General features: G+C 39.7%; 1 protein-coding gene across 7 annotated transcripts in view; it reads left to right on the top strand.

The window, feature by feature from the left end:
* Positions 1-19,838, top strand: part of Gw (trinucleotide repeat containing adaptor protein gawky) — a 46,983-nt gene extending 27,145 nt beyond the window's left edge. For all 7 annotated transcript variants that reach the window (XM_071777852.1, XM_071777851.1, XM_071777845.1 and 4 more), the window contains exon 16: positions 1-19,838. In XM_071777852.1, coding sequence (XP_071633953.1) covers positions 1-342 — 342 coding nt within the window. In that variant the 3' untranslated portion in view covers positions 343-19,838.
* The last annotated feature ends 1,588 nt before the right edge of the window (positions 19,839-21,426 follow it).

Genomic DNA, 21,426 nt, shown 5'->3' with positions numbered 1-21,426 from the left:
GCTCAAGGAGCCCTAAACAATTGCGTCCTGGGTAACACAACGATATTCGCCGAGTCGCCTGGAGATAACGAGGTTACTGCGATTCTGCAGCAACTCGGCCATGGTGGACAGCAACAGGCCGGCGGTTCTGGAGGAGCCGGATGGGGCCTTAGATCAACTAACAAAGCTGGCCCGCCGCCCGATACATGGGGAGGCAGCTCTAGTCAGCTCTGGGGCGCTCCGCCCACCAGCAATTCCCTGTGGAGTAACGCGGGAATTGACAACAGCGATCAGCAACGAGCAACTCCCAGTTCTCTCACCTCGTACTTACCGGGAGATCTTTTGGGAGGTGAGTCGATGTAGAGAACGAGAGGCCATCCGCCCGAAATCTCGTCAAATAATTGAAAAATTCACTTGCTTATTACGCAAGTCCAGATATGCAGCTCGGCTGACGCAAACTTCGTGATCGAATGCATATTACTTCCCTTCTGATCCCCGCCTCTCATTCCTTTAAGATTACATGATTACATTTTGTATATCTTAGTATTATCATGTATTGATCAGTGTCTTTGGCTAAAGCGGATACGAGATGTGTCTGCTTGTGTAATCGTTGATGATAGGAGAAGCTGAGCATGTAAGAGGATGAGGGAATGGGAGGGGGAGCTTAGAGAGTGATAGACGGTGTGAAAGAGAAAGAGCGAGAAAGAGAGAGAGAGAGAGAGAGAATGAGACGGACGAGGTCTTCACGAAACGTCAATTATATTGCTAAGAAACGCAATTACTATAACGAGTTACTTAACAAAAAAAAAATTACTACCCTCGTATCCGCCTTGAGTAGAACACGCGTAAGCAAAAAAAAAATCGCAGCGGCATACAGCCAAATCGTGCGATAAATATCTAATTTTACATGACAAACTACACTCTACACATATAACACATTCATAAAGAACACTCGACAAGAAAGAAAGGTACTTGCAAATGTGAATTTTGCGGTCGCGTCATTACTTCGAGGAGATTTACGGATTGCGGAAGATCAAGTTGGACCAATTGCAACGGTCTCTTCATTAACATATTGGTGCGTGTATTGCGTGCGATTTGCCACGATGTATAACGACGAAGTGGCGTTCTCGTCGTTCCAAGCCAATCTCTAGTAAGCATTTCTAATCTGAAGGTAACGTGTAGAAGAAGGAAGATGAAGAAAACAAAAAGAGAACTCCGCGCTCTCTGCCATTTTATTATGAATGGCAGGCGCTTTTCAATGAAGATTTATCGGCCGAGGGTCTCTGATCAGGTCAAAGAGTGTTCCATTTTTGCTGGACAGTTCTGAAGACTGCAGCGAGTATCAAACGTAGACTGTATCAATCTAATCAAAAGAAAGAAACCTTAAAAAAAAACAAGCATTGACGTCGCTGCCTGGTGTTCTGCCCCGACCCCGACCCCACCCCCCACTGCACTCTCCGGACCCCCCACGAATGTGGAAGAAACGAGGAATGCAGGGATATCAGATCAACTGGGCAACGACGCAACGATACCAAATGTTATCGCAATAACGTAAATTTTATTCTATATTAAATCTAGATGCCACCTGTCGTGCCAATGTCCAGTGTGTCTCTTTACCATTTATTAACGTAGAGTTTAAATGAAAAAAAAAGGAAGAAATACATGCGAAAGAAGGAACGGGGGAAAAAACGGATGAGATGAAGATTCGAGGACGAGGTAAGACCGAGAAAAGTGCTGACGAAACGGCTAATAAAGCGGTTGAAAGGTCGGGTTTACATTAAAGTAAACGTGAAGACGAGTAATGAGCACTGCGTACTGATTACCGGTACGTAGCATATTACGCTTCTCATTAGTGATGTTCGAACTCGAGGAATCACGATGATCCGCGTAAGATCGCAACGCGAGTAATGGCGATGTTACGAATGTATGGCATTTATTACGGGCGCATTGCGGAGCTCGGTCTAGGATGAATTAAATTAGTTTTTCTCTTCAACGTCAAAGGTACCTGAATGGACTGATAACCAAACGACGAACAAGCGAACCGTTATTTACTCATGCACAACAGTTTCCTTTTTATTTTTCGCTTCTCCGTGTCGGTGGAGGATTTTTTTTTTCCGGGAACGTTTCGCGAGATCAATCACTGGCGCAACCGCGAACGACGTGAAAGAGACGGCTTTTTTTCCTTCGTGAACTGAAAGATGTAGAAAAAAGAGTAAGAGAGAAAGATATATATATTATATTACATATATAAGCATATATGAAACTAGAAGGAAAAAAAGAAACAATCAGGACGCTGTTCAGCGAGACGCGCGCAATAAAAGTGAACAACTACATATACACACACGCTGATCATACACGTTTGCCACGCATGACTGAACCTGCATGCTTGCAAATGTCAAACACGCCAAGCTAAGGAAACGTACATAGTAGCATTGGTCGACAATGATTCCGCCGCTTCCATGCGATCGGTCGAGCCTCGCGGATACCGGACCACTATATCCTTTGGCGTATATCAGTAAATCAAAAAACATTGGGAATTTTTATATTTGTTGCCTTCCAAGGGGAAAAGAAAGAAAGAGGTGAGGGAATGAGAGAGATCACTTCTCGTAGGAGACATCATCAAAATAAAAGTCACATATTTCGCGCATTATACGACGGGGTGCATCGGTCCATGATGAGGCCGCGAGATGAGAAATCCGCGTGGTTCCGCCGGTCGCGTCGCTTCGACTCTGTCGGCCAGTGTTGTCATGCGTAATATTTAATTTTAATATTTTCGTAAGATTGCATAATCTAAGGTATTCATAATTATTGTGTAGCGTAAATAGGGTTCAAGTGGAAGTGGTAAAAAATACGACGATGCGATTATGACGACTATGTGAGCTGCCCTTGCAAAAACAATACAAGAAAAAAAAAAAGAAAAAAAAAAGATGAAGTAGTGGAAGCGCTGCTTATGAGAGTCGTTCTGTACATAATTATATCGTATTCCTGAGAGAGTAGGCTGCCACGCAAGTCGAGAAGACGAATTTTTAAGCGATAACACACAGGCTAGATAGAGTAGTAGTATTAAGACGGTAGTATTTAAGGATGATGAAAGTAAGGCAGTGTGTGATCGCTTAAATTTTCAGATCGATTCCATCTGTTATAACAATCCATGGATAATCCATCCATGGATTTCATTTACAGATTCCGTCTGTTACGTCGCTTCTTTCAAGTTGGCGTATCGAAGACGACGGGAAATAAATTTTTAATCAAATTGACATTTTAGTTGAAAATAAATTTCTTACTGCCTTCAAGATCGGATTTATCGATGGAACGTACTTAAACGAAAAAAATCGAAGGCTGTCGAATTGATTTACGCTTCGCGAATTGCGTGATCGACTACTTCCAAGGGTACGATATAAATCTCATAAATCTCCCATTACTATGTTATATAGTAACACAGACATACCCCTCCCCCTGTACATACATATATGTATGTAATATGTATATGTATGGTATAGCATAACGCCTCCTTACATTTTACTTAACAAAGTTTAGTAGTGTGCGATAAGTAGAGTGGGAATATGTGGGAAAATTGTATTAGGTATAAAGATAATTATTATATGAACTTATGCTGCACGCTTATGCTACATACCCTAAATTTATGATTATGAACTATTGATACTAATAACTAAGTAACACTATAGTTGTATTTGTGGGTGATAAGTTCTGACGCAAATTGACAAAATAATTCTTTGAATGAAATCTTTAAATAATTATTTTAAGACGTTTAAAAAGATTAGATTAAAAGATAGGCATTTTTAAACGGGGCAAGATATATAATGGCGTTCTAACAGTTCTATAATAGATTTTAAGAATGTAAACTTAAAATATAAGTGTTTGAAGACTTAAATTCATGAATGCAGGTATAAAAGAAGAAGAAATGTACAATGGAGTGAGTGAGGCAGAATGGACGTGAGAGATGAGATAACAGATGGAGCGAGTGAACGTACGAACGATTACAGTGGACAGAATAGAGGGAACATATGAACGAAAAGTAAAAGCAAAATCCAATTGCTTGCTTTCACAAAAAAGCACGGAGCGTGGTGTGATAGTGAAATAAGCGAATCATTCGTTTGCATTTCTCAATACCTGCAGACATGTTTTCATTACAGTTTTCTTCTTTGCCTCGGTAAACATTTTAAGTGCAAGGTAGCGTAAGTTAGCACACATGCTAATTTACGCTACGGGAAAGGCTAATCGAGGGATTGAATAATATTTAAAGTACGAAGGGCCGTTAATTTTGAGAATCAAAGGGGGGGGGGAAACTTTTCTCCGAGTTAGCCAAGATGAAATCGGTCAACCTAATGCTAATTTGTTGTGATAACAGTGATTTACAGCCAAGGTATTTATATTTAGCTGTTTAGGGTCTCTTGCGGTGTGAGTAACGGTATGAGTAATCGATATAATCCAATGGATTTTAATATTAATACTATACCATAAAGTTTAATTAATAAATTTCAATCGCGTACGTAAGTAATAACAGTAATAATAATAATAAAAATAATGATATCTCTAATAATAGTGATTGAATTAATGATCAATTAGAAATCAACCAATCAGGAGTAACTGATTAAGAGTCAGTGAAAATGTAAATGAATTGGTGGAAATGAATCATTGACTTTGATAATGTAGAGATATATATAATATATTATATATAAAGCTCCCGAAAGGTGCAAAGTGCGTACTTGTAAATGTGCGTGCGTGAAACTTGTGCGTATATATGTCATACACAATTGACTAAAACATATTCGATCGATCGTCGCGATGGAATTGTACGAGACGCGCATTAGGTGCTGCGTGCGAGAGGATAAGGCACATTCACATACATACACATGCGTATTTGCGCGCGTACTTTTTATGCGATAATAAGGTAATAAAGGAATAATATAAAAACTATAATTTTTAAATGATAAACACTTTAATGATACCGACGCGTGTAGCCTATCGCTTAATTATAATCTAACGCAAGTTAACTTTAATCTTTCTAACTCGTTGCCTTTCATTATTCGATGAATTTTACACAAACATACGACATACACATTCACAGATACATATATAAATAAAATACACAATCGCGAGATGATAAATAAATAAATAAATTCGATAAAAATGGACTGACTAGCGGACGTAAGATAATAACTAAATTCGTTAATACACACAGACACACACGAGTATTGGTGGTTAATAGCAGCTAAAAAGAGATAGGAAAGTGTCAGAAGGCAGGAAAAGAAAACTGTGTTAATGGGGACGGAGAAGTAAATTATTCGTATATCATTCTGATAGTGTGAGATTCACACGCGACCCTTATTTCTAATTTGGCTTTTAATTTGTACATATGTATATCGAGTACAATACCTAGCGTTTAGTTTTCATTTATATAGCATTGATCAATTTTTGCAGAAATTGAAACACGATACGAGAAAATGAGTTGAAAAATCGGTTTTAGAAATGCATTTACGTTGATTTTTTACGCTCGAATTTTATGCAATGATATTTTATGACATTACTATTAAAGCAAAATATTTTTATACAAACGAAATAAATAAAAAGAGGCAGACAAATCTGTAGCTCATAAGAGTTTGTTCTGTACTGGAAATACTTCAGGATAACGAAAATGATCGTGGAATGGCAGTGCTTTTTTAATATATCTGTTTTGTTCGTTACATTGATATCTCTATCGATAGAAAAATACTGAAAAGCGAACGTTCCAAACAAAAGAGTTTCATTACTCGATGCATGTCGTATGTGATAAATAATCCTTCAACAAGTTGTGAAGCGAAACTTGTGAAACAGCGATTCCGCGAGGATCGCGCTATCTCGATAGAAAAGAAACTCGATTTTGTCCTCCCGACAAGATTTTATCCTGTAATTTCTCAATCGTTCGTAAACAGGAAGGTTCGCATTTATATCGGAGCGACAATCGCTTCATATCAATTTGCAACAATAATGGTACAAATAATCGTATATAACAGTATTTTTAATGCCTCGTTACATCGCACGCGATTGTGTATAATATAACACATGTGCAATAGCTCGTCAAGACGCTTACGTAGAATTATAATTAATTATTAATTAGGACATATCGCACTGCCGTTGCACCGTCATTCCGCTCTTTCCGCTTTCTTTTTACGCGAATAATAGTCTTCGCTTGTGTGTGCCTTCCCTTTTTTCTTTCGAGTGTTATGTAACTATATGTAAGATCGATCATTGTACTCCTACTTGACATTTTTATAGAGCTTAACTCGTGACGATGTACGCTGTCGCTCTGATGTGATTTTTTTTTTAAGTATCGCTGCTACGAGGGATCAATGTCTAGAAATCGCGCTGACGCTTATTACGACGAGCCAGTATTTCCTTCCACGTGACAACGGTTTCATCGCTACGGCAAATCGTTAGACGAGCGATTTGTCCATTCGATAGAGCCGCGCGCGTGACAGTCGCGATTTCCTACAGCCGTGATCCCGAGATGCAGCTATGGTCCGTAAGAAGGAGAAAAAGAATATCTATATCTCGTGTTCCCTGTAAGCCGGTATTGTCGTGTTATACCATACCACTTAGCGTGTACCGCGGTACAATGGCAACTAGCTATCGTACAGTATTAGCTATTGTACGGAAATATCGCAATGTCGTACTGTCAGCTTACGTAACGAGAAAATCTATCGTGGACCATAATTGCGATCCGGGCTGATGGTGGCTGTAGCCAATCGCGATTGATTCGTCCCCCGCCCGCGTTGATTCTTTCTTCTTCGGCACCAAGTCGTCCGAAAATTTCCGAAGCGCATTAGGAATAAAATCTTTCAATTAGACCATATATGTAGGGTGTATTGGATCAGTAGTTTAAGGGGTCTGCTTTGTCTCTCTGGTGTCACTTAAAAACTAGTCCTAGTCGGATCCACGCGCGTAATCAAATTGGAACTTCGAGCGGACGCCAACGCCGTTTAATCATTACTTTTAATTGTTTCATAAACACGCCGCTCATTACGATGAAAGCAAGCTTGGTTTTATTTTTTGAGAAAGTCGGGGGAGGGGGGTGATCCGGCTAATTCACTCGCATCAATGTAATCGTGCTTCACTTAGGAAAATACCGTCACGCAATTAGTCCCGAAAATTGATTCTAGATTGTAGGAAATTGCCCCCAAAACTTGTCTACTAATTGTACGTATCGATTCGGGTTCGTGCTTCTAGATAATTACGTCGTCGCGTAAACGTAGTTTATGCACGAGGACTATATTTGCTATATATACTATATATATATATATTAGAGAACTGTTGGTTGTTATTTTAGTCAACTTGCTCTCGAGTATCGTATATCATTGTTGCATTTCCGCACCACGCGTTTCCTAGTAATTGAGTCACTAATTTAGTATCGCGTATATGTATGTATATATAGAGCGTCAGTGCATTTCGTTTCCACTTGATATCATATACTTACTGGAATTTACGCCCACGAAACAGAATGCAACGAGAAAAGGAAGTGTCCTGTGAAGAGAAATCGAACAGTTTCGTATTGAACAGTGAACTGTGTTGACAGTTAACTAATTACTGAGTTAAATTTGCATTAACGAGTTATTTCGTATGTTATTGTCTCACGTGTAACAGACGTAGGAAAGAAAACTCGTTAATCGGGATTAGCATTAATCGGTGTTAATTATTTGGCAAGCAGCTTAGAAAATAGACTTAGAAATAAGCGACTCTCCTGGGAATTCAGAGATCGATGAAAAAGAACCTTGAAAAGATTCGAAAGATGGTTAGCGGTAGCGTTTTTTTGCGTATTTCAAGCAAAGTATTCTTTTCAGTCATTGTCTTATAAAATTATCTAGGATTCCCAGTTTTTGTCTCGGATTGTTTTGATTATTGAACAACAGTATTATGCCTGGGACACATTACACACAAACACATATGCACACACACACATACACACATTCACACAGGACTCATGATATTAATATCGATGATCGGACTTTAAATCCGGTGGTATTAAACCCAAAATTGTTTAAAATGCTTGTTTATAGTCATATATAAACAATTATGTTCCGAAATTTCTAGTCTCACTTGTCACATTCGCTTGTACAGAACAAAGTCCTTCTCATTTGTCTGGTATTATATTTTTAATATAAATTCTTATATGTAAATCAATGCTGTTACATGCTTACGATGTTATTTCCTGTGCGACTAAAAGACACGTGGTTAAAGTACTTATTAGAGAGATAAAGAAAAAAAGAACCACTCCGAGAAAATAGGGATGCAGAATTAGCTTAAATAGAACGTTTGAACATGAAACCTCGCGAAGCAGAAAAAGTTACTTTGATGAAATAGCGCTTAAATATCTTTCGAGAGATAAAATTACTAAATACTGAATATACTTATTTCGTGTGCGGACAACTGGAATAATATTTGGAAACTGGAAGTGTTCGAGATCGGGGTTGCGATATTTATTTGAAATAAATTTCACGGAACGCGTATTACATGTCTCAAAATTGATAAATTAGATTAACAACAGGAGCAAAGTTAAAGAAATAAATACTAAGAGATTATTAAATAATTATATGTCAGTGTTACAGAATTATAGGTAGTTATCATATGCGTTATAATTTTGTGATTGGCTTATTTTAATACATTATCTGTGAATCCCGGAATATTCCACATTTTCTGAAGCATTCTTGGAGTATTTCGATTATTAATATATCGACGCACGCAAATTAATTATCAGGATTGAAAAATCGGAATATTTCGTTACCCACAGATAATGCGTTAATACCAGCTTGAAATTGTATTAAGGATTGCATAAAAGAAGATTCAAAAGTTCATATGAATATTGAGCATTCAGCATACGGCACACCAAAAGTAGCATACTGAAAAGCACACATCAATTTCTTGTTACATTTATATCATTTTAAAGCATTTTTATTAAATTTTACATTTCAAGTTATGTTGTAAATTTTATATATTCTTCGGCTTTCACGATAACGAACTACACATCGTTTAATGTGATATCATTGGGTTGTAATAATTTTTATTAGCTCATTAAATCAGGCACCGAGTATAATCGTGCGGATGGATGTAATGTTGCGCAATGTGTTTATTTAATATTTGTAGTAGATATAACTGATATTTGTAGCAATATATATACAAAAAGATCAATTCTTCGCGTACAAAACAAACTTTTATTGTGAAACATGCGTTATTGTAAACTAAGATTATATATAAGCATTATAGACTGAATATCCTGTGTATAAAAAAATGACCGGTAGATGCAATCCTGTATGCTGATGACGAGGAAGTGAAATAATAGCGAGTATCTGTTGTGTATCAGTATATGATTTACAACAAAAGAAAATTTAAGTTACCCTCATGGACTTTGTAAAAATAAACGTTTTAGATTAACTTTATCGGTTTTATTTTATTTTTGTTTTATCTTTGTTTATCACGTTTTTTGCCACGTATATACGAGACGAGCGTAATTCAGCTTACAAACCCCTCGCAGACGAGGGATTGAGAGATATCGAAATAGAGCGTGAAACCGTGCAATCGGTCCGAGTATTACGAGAGTCCGACGATCGACGTACCGTAAAGCCGCAACGGAAGCAAGCGACACGTTCGCGGTCCACAGAAACGTACAGATTTTTCCGATAGCTCCGATATTGCTTAAGGGATGAAATAGTCGCTGCGGTCTCTTCTCTGAGAACGCAATATTGTATAAATCCGAAATATTATTCCAGATGTTTCGCGTGCGGAAACGAGTGTTCGCAGTACGTGTTCTAGGAGGTCAGATATACTGGCGAGAAGCAAAAAGGGCAATAAAGGGTAAAACGAAGGCTTAAATGCGTCGTATGCAAGCGTATAATTTAATCGGTGATTATTCCAAGCACTTGTCTCCCTCCGCCGAGGGATGACCGGCTTAGAGTGCCTCGCGTGTGAACGGGATGTTCTTACGACCCATGCAGAGCCTTCCACGAAACATTACTTACTTCTCGAACGCGTATACCATTAGCGTAATAATAATGTATTTAAAACGCGTAAAACACGGAGCGTCAACTTAAAACAAAAAAAGAAAAAAAAACAGAAAAATATCCGACGTTGGATTCCTCATCGAGCTACAATGATCTTCGCGAATCACGTTTCGTCCTCGTCGCGATCATCGCGACGATATCAAAATCCGGCGAGGAAATCGATCGCGACGTCGATCGAAAAGACAAAGAAAAGAGCAGAACGAAGAAAAAAAGAAAGATCGGTATTCGCATATTGTATTTGCACGTATATACGCACACATCGCACGCGCGCCCATTGTCATAAGGTGTAAAAAACTAATAAGGACTCCTTAGCTCTTAAGCGACGTTAAGAATTAAAAAAAAAAAGAAAGAAGAGGAATTAACATACCCACATACATACACATACACATACATATACATCTGCAATGTGATATTCTCGTGTCTTGTCCGATAAGACAGACGTTCATTCTAACGAGTATAGTTGGCGTTTGTCCTTCTTTTCGCGTTAGTCCTTAAGGTATATCTAGAATATATATATATATATTTAAGGGGAACTCTACATATATACGTAAGAGATAATCCGGGAGAGTGTGTGTACGTGTTCGGAGGTTTTGCGGATAAAGTGAGAGAAAAGAGAAAAATGCAAAAAACAAAAAAAAAAAAGGAAAAGAAACCCGTGTGACAGAGAAAACGACCAAAAATGTGCGAAATCGAGAGATGTACAACGTAAATTTCGCGTTTTAGGATAGATAACTGTTCGGGGGGGAAACTATCGTCACGAGATCCAAGGGGTGCGTCTTCTAGGGACTCCATCTCCCTTCGTTCTTCCCCTCCCCCTCCTCCCGTTTCCACTTCTTTTCATTCTTCGGGCAAAAGTACTATGCTCTCGCGTGGAAGGTTGTAAGAGAATGCTCTCGCGCATTTCCACTCAATCTCAATCTCTTTGTAAGGGTGTAGTGAATTAGTTGTATAACGCACTTTAAGTTTAAAGAGTCTTATTCTATCCTACATATCCGTGACTCGTAATTTCACGCTCGTCCGTGTACGCTGTAGCGTTCGCGCGTTTAGTATACCGCCGAGTGAAGTACTGTTTATCCTGTATCGAGATATCTACGATTGCACGTTGCGACAACGCCGCGCGCACCGCGACAGTAGCCGCGTCGCGCTGTCTTCGACCGCGACGCGCGATCGTACGGAAGATAAAGCGTGGCTGTTGAGGCAAGACCGCAAGTCAGAATTACTTGCAATTTTTCATTCATCTACTCTTCTCCGAAATTCCACGCGGTGAAACGTTTGCGACAGCCGAATCAAAGTATACATCATCGTTTATTCTTTTATTTCGCATTAATCCTAGCATATCCGTGCGGTTATTTAACGTGAAAAATAGTGTTTTATTCGTGCACCGGATGAGTACGTTAATTTTAGAATTTACTCTTAACTGGAGCAAACGTGCCGCTGGCACCGCTGCTAATTTTTTCGTTTTTTATACTACGCTATATCCAATATGTACGACTTCATTTATGTTTCTGCATACAGAGTTAGCTGCATCCTGCTGTGTTTCGATGTACCTGAAACCGGTGGTAAGGGTTTTATAAAACATCTCGTAATTCTCGCGTCTCGTGTAAAACGCGACGTGTATTTCCAGCGACGTGTGTATCAGCGTCTATTTAGCAGGTAACCGGGATTTGCGACGCGCTCCATATACGCAGATCCGTGCATCGATGCCAGAAATCCCTGTATGACATCGCGCTATAAAACACCCACGCAACGTCAGTCACGTATAGATCATCGTCGGGGACGATTTTTCCGCTGTAGATCGAAACAGTACTCTTTGCCCGTCCCCTCAACTCTCCTGCCTTTACCTCGTTTCGTTCATATTACACCGGGGGTGGTGTCTTCAGCCTAATTCCCAAAAAGAAAAAAAAACTTAGACGGCTGTCGCTCCCGGGGGTGAAGAATAGTCTGCAAAATTCTAAGTGTGTCACATGCCATCTTAGTCCGTAAGCGTTCATACTTATTTTTCTATACCGTATAAAAGTATAATCGTTCTATCGTGTAGCTCGTAACGCTTTGTTAGTCGTCATAGTTTTTCGCCATCGTGTCTGCCGCGTTTGCCTTGATTCATCAATACACTTCTTCGGTTATCCGCACTTAGATCTTCATACGTTGACGCAGTGACTTAGATCGCCTAATTTCTTCTCGTAATTTCGTTCGGGGCCTCGATTCTATCGAGAGAGACCGTCAGTGTCTTTCGGGGCCGAGAAAGATAATGTTTACCGTGTGTTAATTAGTTTCTCTCCTGTTCTGTAAAAAAGTGAAATTATAACGCGTTGGCGGTGCGCAGAGCGTGACTTTGATTGATCTTTCTTTCCAAGTGATCTTTCGCGCTTTATCGAAGGATATCGAACGATGCTCGTTCCGCGCCGTCGAACGAGAGAACCGCAAAGAAATCCAAAATTCAAACGATACGTATTAAAGTGCGACGTGATATTAAATTAATTGTCAACTGAAGATTAAATTAATTGTCGACTAAGATCGTGGTATAGGTCTGTAATAATTAATGAATTTTAACAGTAATTGGAAAATATCTATGTATTTATTTGAGGGCATTCAAAGGAATTCTTCTAGGAATACTCTTTTGTGACAAGGTGTTACTTTTACCTCGCGATTTTAAATTATTTCTAAGATTTTCTCCTTGGATGTGCGTGTAATCGACTGAGATTACGACCAAGATACTTGTTTCGATATTAAGCTATAAGAAAAGACGAAATTTTATTTTTTCACGGATCTCGGCGTCTTTAAATTATTTTTAAGGCTTCCGTTCGCAAAATGCGAGCTCTTCGAGTAAATCGATTGAAATTAATAAGATAATAAGATACTTGTTTCGATATTAAGCTCATAAATTCACTGGCGTGTGATCTTGTTCTGGTTTTTTATTGACGGTTTGCGCTCAAGTTTATTTTTATAAATGACTTAGGAAATGCCTGATATACCTTGTTTTTACAAATTATATAAGGAAATTGTACATTAAATAATCGTACGGTAAAAAAAAAACCATCCATATCCTCTCTCTATCGACCTAAGAAACAATATCTATCTAAAAGTTTAAAGATTTTCAAGAATATAATTCTTTTCTATGTGTAGCGTTCCCTATAATCTTAATTATATCCTACGATTAATTGTACATTCTCTAATTGTCGCGCGAATCTGAATAAATTATAATTTATTTTTATTTCAAGTTCCAGTATATATGGCGACTTTCCTTTCAATGCAATAAAATATTAATTATCGTAAGACGATTCATTATATTTACCATTTTCCGCCGCGTACACTTTACGTTGCCGTTGTTCATACCCCTGATTTACGCAAGATTTAATCTCGTAGCTTCGCGGACGGAATAGATAATGCTGTAATGTGACATCAAGTAAAATGTGAAGACTAAACGCTTGCGATAAGATTAAACGCTTGGCAAGAGCGATAACGCGCTTCGTGTTAAACGAGAATTTCCTGTACATATGTGTTTCCGCTATTTACTTATTTATTCGGTTACATCGTGGAGACGAAGTCAACTGTATTTTATAATATCGGTAACAGTACTAATCGCATCAATTCTAGTTATTTATCGCTTAGTAGTGATTATTTGCTGTCCTCGATAATTATACTTTGTGTTCCGTAATAACAATCTCGATGCAATCTATAAGTGCCCGTATAAGCGTTATCAAGGCGGTCTCATTGTGTGTATATCTATTAAAAAAGCTTATTAAATCTATAAGATAATCTTGCGGGAGCTCGTCGAAAAACGTCTATTGATCCTCAATAATAAAAATATAATAATAATACTAAATAATGATAATACTTTAATACTAATGATAATATTAATAATAATGTTAGCAATAATGGTTGTCTAATTTAGCACTTTGTGTAACCTAATGGCTGTCTATGTAATTTAACATAAACTTCTAAAGGTAATTACTTTCCGAAAACTGACACACAATCCGCTTCGGAGGCAATATCGCGCGCGACTGATCGAATTTATTAACGCGAACACGCCCGATCGACGCCAATTAATTAAAACCGAAGTCTTGCCAATCTTGCGCGTTCTGGATCTCGAGGAAAGGAGGAATTTACGATCTAAATACCGTTACCGACAATAATGGCCCGAAAGTGATATTCGCGTGCTGCTGCAATTTGCATGCGAGATATATATCTCAGATAAGCGATTAACACGATGCTTCGTAATATTGTGTAATAATTCCGTCGCCCGCGTAATCGATAAGTCACGCCGAAAAAAAGAACATCATCCGCGACGACGAAATTATTGTGCGATAATATCGATTGACGTTCGCGTCATTTCTATAACAGCCTTTCTATGTGCAAACGGCTGTTCGATATTAACGACTTTCCTTCCGTTCTTTCTTTCAATATTGTCAATTGCACCGTGTTCCCTTCCTTTCGGGTTGTCGGTGATACCTTAAGTTTACGTGTAAGGAACGTTTCGTCGTATATCAGGATCGCATATTTCAGGTTTAATTCTTTAAATGGCTTAAAGGTAACACCTATGATATTGTAATATCTGTCTTTTCCAATATTTATCTTAAAAAAAAAAAAAAAAAAAATTGTGCCACTATAAAGGGATGCATTTTCAAATTGGTGAAGGAGACACAAGATAGAGAGAGATATTTATATGTCTCTGCGCGCGTACGTTTCTATATGAAAATAATTACGAGCGTGCCGGATTGAATATATTGGGACGAGGGTATTTCGTGTTGCTTTCCCCGTATAAATTCTCGTCTTCGCGATATCCCGCAATCTCATAGGCTATCATTAAAGTCATTCATCGCGGAATTGAAACTGCTACTGGTATCGTCACTCTATTATTATTAACGCCGCAACGCGCCGTTACTGTCGCTGATATTATCGGTATTATACTCTCGCTGCTGTGTTACTACTGTGTCACCATTACTATTTATTGCTACCGTTACTATTACTATCGCTATTGCTACTATTACTATTATTATCGTTATGGTTATCGCTGCTAAACTGTTGCCGCTGCTCCTATTATTACCCGTTACTAATCACTACTTATCACCACTATACTTACGCCGCCGCAATCCGCGTGCGCGCATTTTTGTTTCCAATATGCAAACACTATTTTCACGTTTCTACTATAACTTGGAATGGCGCTATTCGAGCTCTCGTAAATTGTTAAGTACAAAAGTCAGTCTAGTTTAGGATAAACAAATTAACGAGAGTTTCTTCATTATTCTCACGGGTCGGAACAACGCTTTGTCTACCTCCGAAGCGCTGTAATAAAGCCGCGACACACTTCGCTTATTTTCTTACGGGACGCGGGATCAGCTATTCCGAAGCGGCGCCGGCGTGTTTTACGCATCGCGGGTCGAGTCGCGCACGCTCGGCAGTTACATTACCACTATATTCTTATTTGCCGACGTGTATCCAGTTTTGTACCCGATTCGCAAGACCAATCTTAAGTTTGTCGAGCACAAATCGTATATATATAAGACGTCGGGAAGACGGGTCTATATTACTTTTTACAGAGGGCAAACAAGTTATTTAGGGTAATGCGAAACTGTTGAAGTTCCGTAGGCACTCAAAACGGATCAACCCTCCGTAAATCCGAGTATTGAACGTGAACGCTACTTTTATGACGTAAAAACCAGCTGAAACGACGGTACGACGTTGCCGCAAGCGTCTAAACCGGGGACGTAAATTCAACAATATTCACGAGCTCATCGTCCGTAATGTAAGAACGCGGGGGAGCTCATCATCCTCTCCGCGTGGAAAATTGCCTGGATTACCCAGACGGTCAATTTCGGTTTCGCGAGACCGAGAGGAATCTCCGCAACGTCCGCCGGCATCGCGCAAGCGACGCGACCGCGTCTTGAAGGACTTTACTTGGACTTTCGCTCGTTCTTCTGGATCATTCCACGTTATCTTCCCTCGTGCGTTAGCTTCGTTTTATCTTGGAAAGTCAGTAGTATTTGTCAAGTGCCACCTGTCTAAGAGGCGATGTTTTCCGGGCGCATTTTGCACGCCAGTTTAGTGAATAAATTTCGCAAAACTGTGGGGAGGGGGGAAGGGGGGATGAGAGATCGTATAAGAGGAATAGAATGAGGAAATCGAAGAGAGATGTGTCCGAGATCGAGGCTGGCCGTGCTCATGCCGATTCTGTTACGCGATCGCAAACGAGAAGTCGCGGATACCACAACCTAGTCATCGACTTTCGCGAGCGTGTCGTTCGCAGCTTTTCGCAGGGCTTTCACCTAGCGATAGCTTCTCTCTCTCTCTTTCTCTCTCTCTCGTCGCTGGTCTGTACAAATTTCGCCCAGCGATTCTCTCTGTGTTCTTGCGACCTCGAGACGAGAGTTTCGAAAGAGATATCAAGTGTCTATCGCGAAGGAGAAAAAAAAGAAACGCGGTGATATCGCCAGTCGCGTCCCGGGTCCCGGTACGGTCATCTCTGGCGTAGGAGAACAGGAGGAGGTCTCTTCTTTCCGATCGTCTTGTTATTCCTAGCCGTTAATTAACTTTTAATCGAAAGCGAAAAAAATTCATTCGGTATGTTGTTGACGTAAATGGTATTGGACGTCGAATTTCCTCAAAGAAATTGGGTGAAGAATACATTTTAGCAACAATATGATGAATTTTTAACCAATTGAATAAGATCTTATAAGTTAATGTTGGTTAAGGATCAGTTGAATGTGACGATAAGTTGAATCCGCGACAGTCTTTGATTCCTAGTGATTAGATATGAAGCTATCTCGGGTCTTGTAGTCCCACACTTCCTTGTGATTCGCACGATGGTGACGGAATCGATTAAGCAAGCACTGTCTATAACGGCTACAATAAATGTGCAATATATACATGTAACAGGCATGGATTTATAGTGGTATTTCTGTATTCTGTACCTTTAGGATTTATCTACGATTAGATTTTAGCTTTGCTACGTTAATTCATACGTTTTTGGCAGTATTGTTCGACGGAATCTCTGCCGAAGTAAGAAGACAAAGATATCCGAGTTTTCGTAACGTTATATTTTGAAAATTTGGAAAGCCCAAATGTGACCAACAATCTTCTGTTTTTTTTTTTTTTTTAAACGAGAGCAGAATCCGCGGATAAGAGAGTCTGATTATCGAGTGGGTGGGAACGCGCGATAGAAATTTCTTTCTCCGTAAGGATATGATTTCGGCGTATGATTATGGACGTACCACTGTACTTATTCATCGCGACATACGTACTGTCCAATGCCAATCGACAGCCAACCGGGATTGTAAATCGTATCGCGTTCTTACGACCTGTGACCTGAAAGGATCTGTCGACTTCTTAATTCGCTCGATATTAATCATTACGCTTCGATTAAACCGAGTCCTCGTTCAAGAGAACGAAGGGAAAGTCGCGAATGCGCTAACGACCGAATTAAATGGCCGATGACTTCGTAAGATCGATCGCGAGCGCGCACTTACGAGGGATCAATAAAGTAACTTTGTCGATATCAATTCGCACATATTTTTCGATCGTATTCTAATCTCTAGACGGAAGTTCGAAAAACGAAAAATATCGCTCTACCTAGTTGGTTCTTCTTTTAAAGAAAACGAGGAAAAAAGGAGAAAAAAAGACACATTCTTCTAAAAAAAAAGACGCGACGCAACTGTCGCGTAACTTTGAACACTGCGTGAGAAAACGTGAGAAACTGGAAAGTGCTTTGTGATAACGTACAGTCGATCTTGACTATACTTACTGATTAAGTTGCCGTAAATCTCAATTCGTCTCACGAACGTTATCGACTATCGACTCAATTTCGACGTGTTAAATGTAGGGATTATAGCGAACTATACAAGTGTTCTCGTTCGTTTGGATCGACGTCAAAATGACCACGAATTATTGAAGTTACGACTTGAGGGACGTTCGATTTCCGGTATCGAGCGATTCTCTCCGATACCTGGGAGGGCAACGGTCGCCAGGAACATTTCTCTCTCTCGCGAGATGAACATCATATACGCGCGTCGGGCAAAATCCGTGCGACGCGATTGTTACAATGGTATTATAATGGTATTATACAAAATCGTATAATAATGGCATTTGGTGGGACTAGCTCTCTCGAATCTTTCTTTTCTGTATTTTTACTGTCCCTTCGACAGTCGATAGGATAAAATCAGATCGAACGATTGAAAACCAAGATGTTCTTTAAAAAAAAAAATCTACGTACTAGTCAATTTCTTGAATATAATTAAATACGCGTTTAGTCGGACAGAAATTATCACTGGTCAAGAATTTTTTCGTATTTTTTTTTTATTTTGTACATACAAAATTTTAATACGTGTATTAAATATCGCTAAAGACTATACGGGGAAGATAAAATAGTAAATTTATGAAAGTGTGAATACTAATCAAATTGATAATAATTAAACAAATATTACAGCTCTTTTAAAACAGCGCTACAAATATTTTATCTTGGATGGGATGGACTATTTGGTTTAGAATAAGAAAAACCGCGACATCTTAAAAAAAGAAAAAAACGCGATGCCATGAACCATGAACCATTATTGCATCAGGGCGTAAGTCATATTGCCGAACTTCCCGATGTTGTTTACCGCGATCGAAATTTTACACGGGGGCCTTTTAAAATACGGGCGTTCTTATCCTTGCGTGGATTCCGAGCGTCTGTACGTGACATCGTGAACGGAAGAGTTATTACGGCGAAAAATTAGTTCTCCCGCTCGAAGTGAACCACGAGAGCTGCTTTTGACTCGAATTCACGGCGCGCCTCGCACGTTTCCCCGTGAATGACGGTGAAAGCTCCCTCGCTCTCGACGAACACGTCGCCCTGAATTTCCCCGGTCGACTGAGCCCCCCCTCGAGTGTACAGGGTCAACAAAGGTTAACCGTAGACTAGTCGCGGAAAATAACGCGACCGAGTCAAACGCGCCACAAAAGCAGCACGAACAAACGGAGCTGCGATTGCAATTTGAGGAAGGCAGAGGTCGAGTTTCGCGCTCGGGACACAAATGCGATGGAGATGAGACTCGCAATTTTTTTTCCCTCGCGTCACGTTAGTACGAAACTTTTTCTCGCAAGCGGTGCAGATCCGAAACGGTCAATGAACAGCGTGAATTAATTTAATTCCGAACTCCGGCAATCGTTAAATCGCATCGCGAGGACTTTACGGCGAACGATAATGGACGGAGAGCACTCGATTGTAAGGGCACGTAGCACGTAGGAAAAATACGACAGAAAAAAGAGAGAAAACCCAGAAAAAAAAGAAAGATAACGAAGAACAAAAAGAAATTTGCGGAGCTTGGGGACGAACGAGCGGACGCATTGAATCCGTGACTTTTTTAAGGCGTAAAAAGCTATTTAAGTATAACGATAAGGCTAACACTTAGGCGCTAAGTTACTAATCTCGTAATGGTAAACTAAAGTGGCGAGTATTTTTAATAATAACTTGTAACTCTTCTAAACGAGAGACACCTAACGAACATAATCAAACGTCCTTTATGTGTAAGTTATGAATACTTTGCCTTAATATTTTTATCCGTGTGAGAAGAATAGAGAGAGAGAGCGAGTGTGAGGAAGTGAGAAAGTGATTGAGAGAAAGGACGAGCGAAAGAGAGCGAGAAAGAGAAAAAGAGGAGAAGTCGAGATGTGTTGTGAAAAGAAAGTCCACTTGCATTTGCTGACCACATGATTGCATTCACAGAGCGACAAATTCCTAGGGAGTAGCGGGAATTAATTGAGGATCCCTTCTCTTTTCTCGCGAGTTTTCCTTTCATATCCCTTTCCCGTTTACGAAACCGGAGTAAAGAAAAAGACAAACGCACACACAGAGACACACACGTATATGAGTACGCGCGTGCGTACGCATATGCACGTAATGCAATCGTGAGATTTCGCGCAGCAAACTCGTCCCTCGCGCGATCTTTCAAATAGGATATTAGATCGACGAAGTGGCCTTAAGACCCCGAACATGATGATGCCCTCCCCTCCGTGTGATTCCTCTTCTCGATGAAATTCCGTTTAGTGTTCTCCATCGTCGAGCGTATCGTAAAGTACCTCGACGATGCCGATCTCGTCGTTTTTTTTGTCCGTTTCTAGATAGTGCCTCCCGCTTTCTTTACCGTCTCGCCTGAAAGGTGCACGGTGACGTGCATTTTTCGATATACCGTCGCGTTTCGTATCGTTCGAATTGCTTTCTTCATCCTCTCTCATGGGGGATAAGATCGCGAAATAAATTTCGCGTGAATTTTGGTAAGTGAGAGAGACGATCCTCTCCTTTTACGTAACAGATACAGAACGTTGGCAATTGTGATATCGCTTCGTACGATTAAGTAACATTTTTTTTTTCAACCCTTTGCACTCGAGAAGTCAGTCGGGCGTCGAAGCTCCCATGGCTTGTACAACAATTGCGAAAGATTATACGCAATATGTGATCGAGCGGTGTCCCGCGCCGAGAAATACGAGAAATACAAAATGCGGACAAGGATTATCAAATGCTCAAAGGATATACGCTTCTTTTCGACTAATTCCGATTAATTCTCTCTGTAAACGAAATATCCTCTCTCGCGGCGCAAAGCGGGAAGAACGACGTAATATGGACGATCGGCTAGGCCGCTACGGGTAGTAACGAATCGATCGACGAGCGAGCTCTTGGGTGTACTAGGCTCGATTATATATCATCCTCTCACGACTGAAATTTTACTTTCTCGAGTAAAACCGCGTAGTTCAGATTCGCCGCGCGCGAAATAGGCTCCCGCAGATATAACCGCGAGACGACGTACATAACCAGTTCGCGGGGCGTATACATCACGCGTTCGACGACTAAGCTTTCTCACTTAGGGAATAGGGGAACTAAGTACTATTCGTAGGTGAACAGACCTTTTCGTTTCTCGTATTACGTTTTTCTCGCTGTCGTGTGTAATCGATGTAGGGTATTGAACGATTTAACGTTAATCGCGCGCGCGCGCGTTGTCTTTGGATTAGAGCCTTTCGCCGCGACGCGAGAACAAGTCTATATATACATATATCCAGGTTGAAAGGAGAAGAATAGGATGAGGGAGAAGTCTGTAAAAGAAAAAAGGGCGTCGGCGTTTGTGAACTGAGTCAGTAGGAAGTGTGACGTAGGCGCACTAGTGTTCTTTCCGCTCTGAAACGAATCTGTGAAACGCCAACATCCCTATATGCTCTAGAAAAGTACTTTTCAAATGTGACAATGTAACCGTACACGCTATATATAAAATATGATTTTATTATTAAGTATAAGTAAATGAATTTAAACAAAAATTTATATATTATATATCTATATATATATATACGCAGATATATCAATAATATAAAAGTATATTTAACCGGCGGTACTATATAATATATAAATATATATATATATACATAATAATTATAC

Source organism: Temnothorax longispinosus, chromosome 5 (genome assembly GCF_030848805.1).
Source record: "Temnothorax longispinosus isolate EJ_2023e chromosome 5, Tlon_JGU_v1, whole genome shotgun sequence".
Classification (NCBI taxonomy): domain Eukaryota; kingdom Metazoa; phylum Arthropoda; class Insecta; order Hymenoptera; family Formicidae; genus Temnothorax; species Temnothorax longispinosus.
The sequence above is the reverse complement of the archived record's forward strand: the minus strand, read 5'-3'. Positions and strand labels throughout refer to the sequence as shown.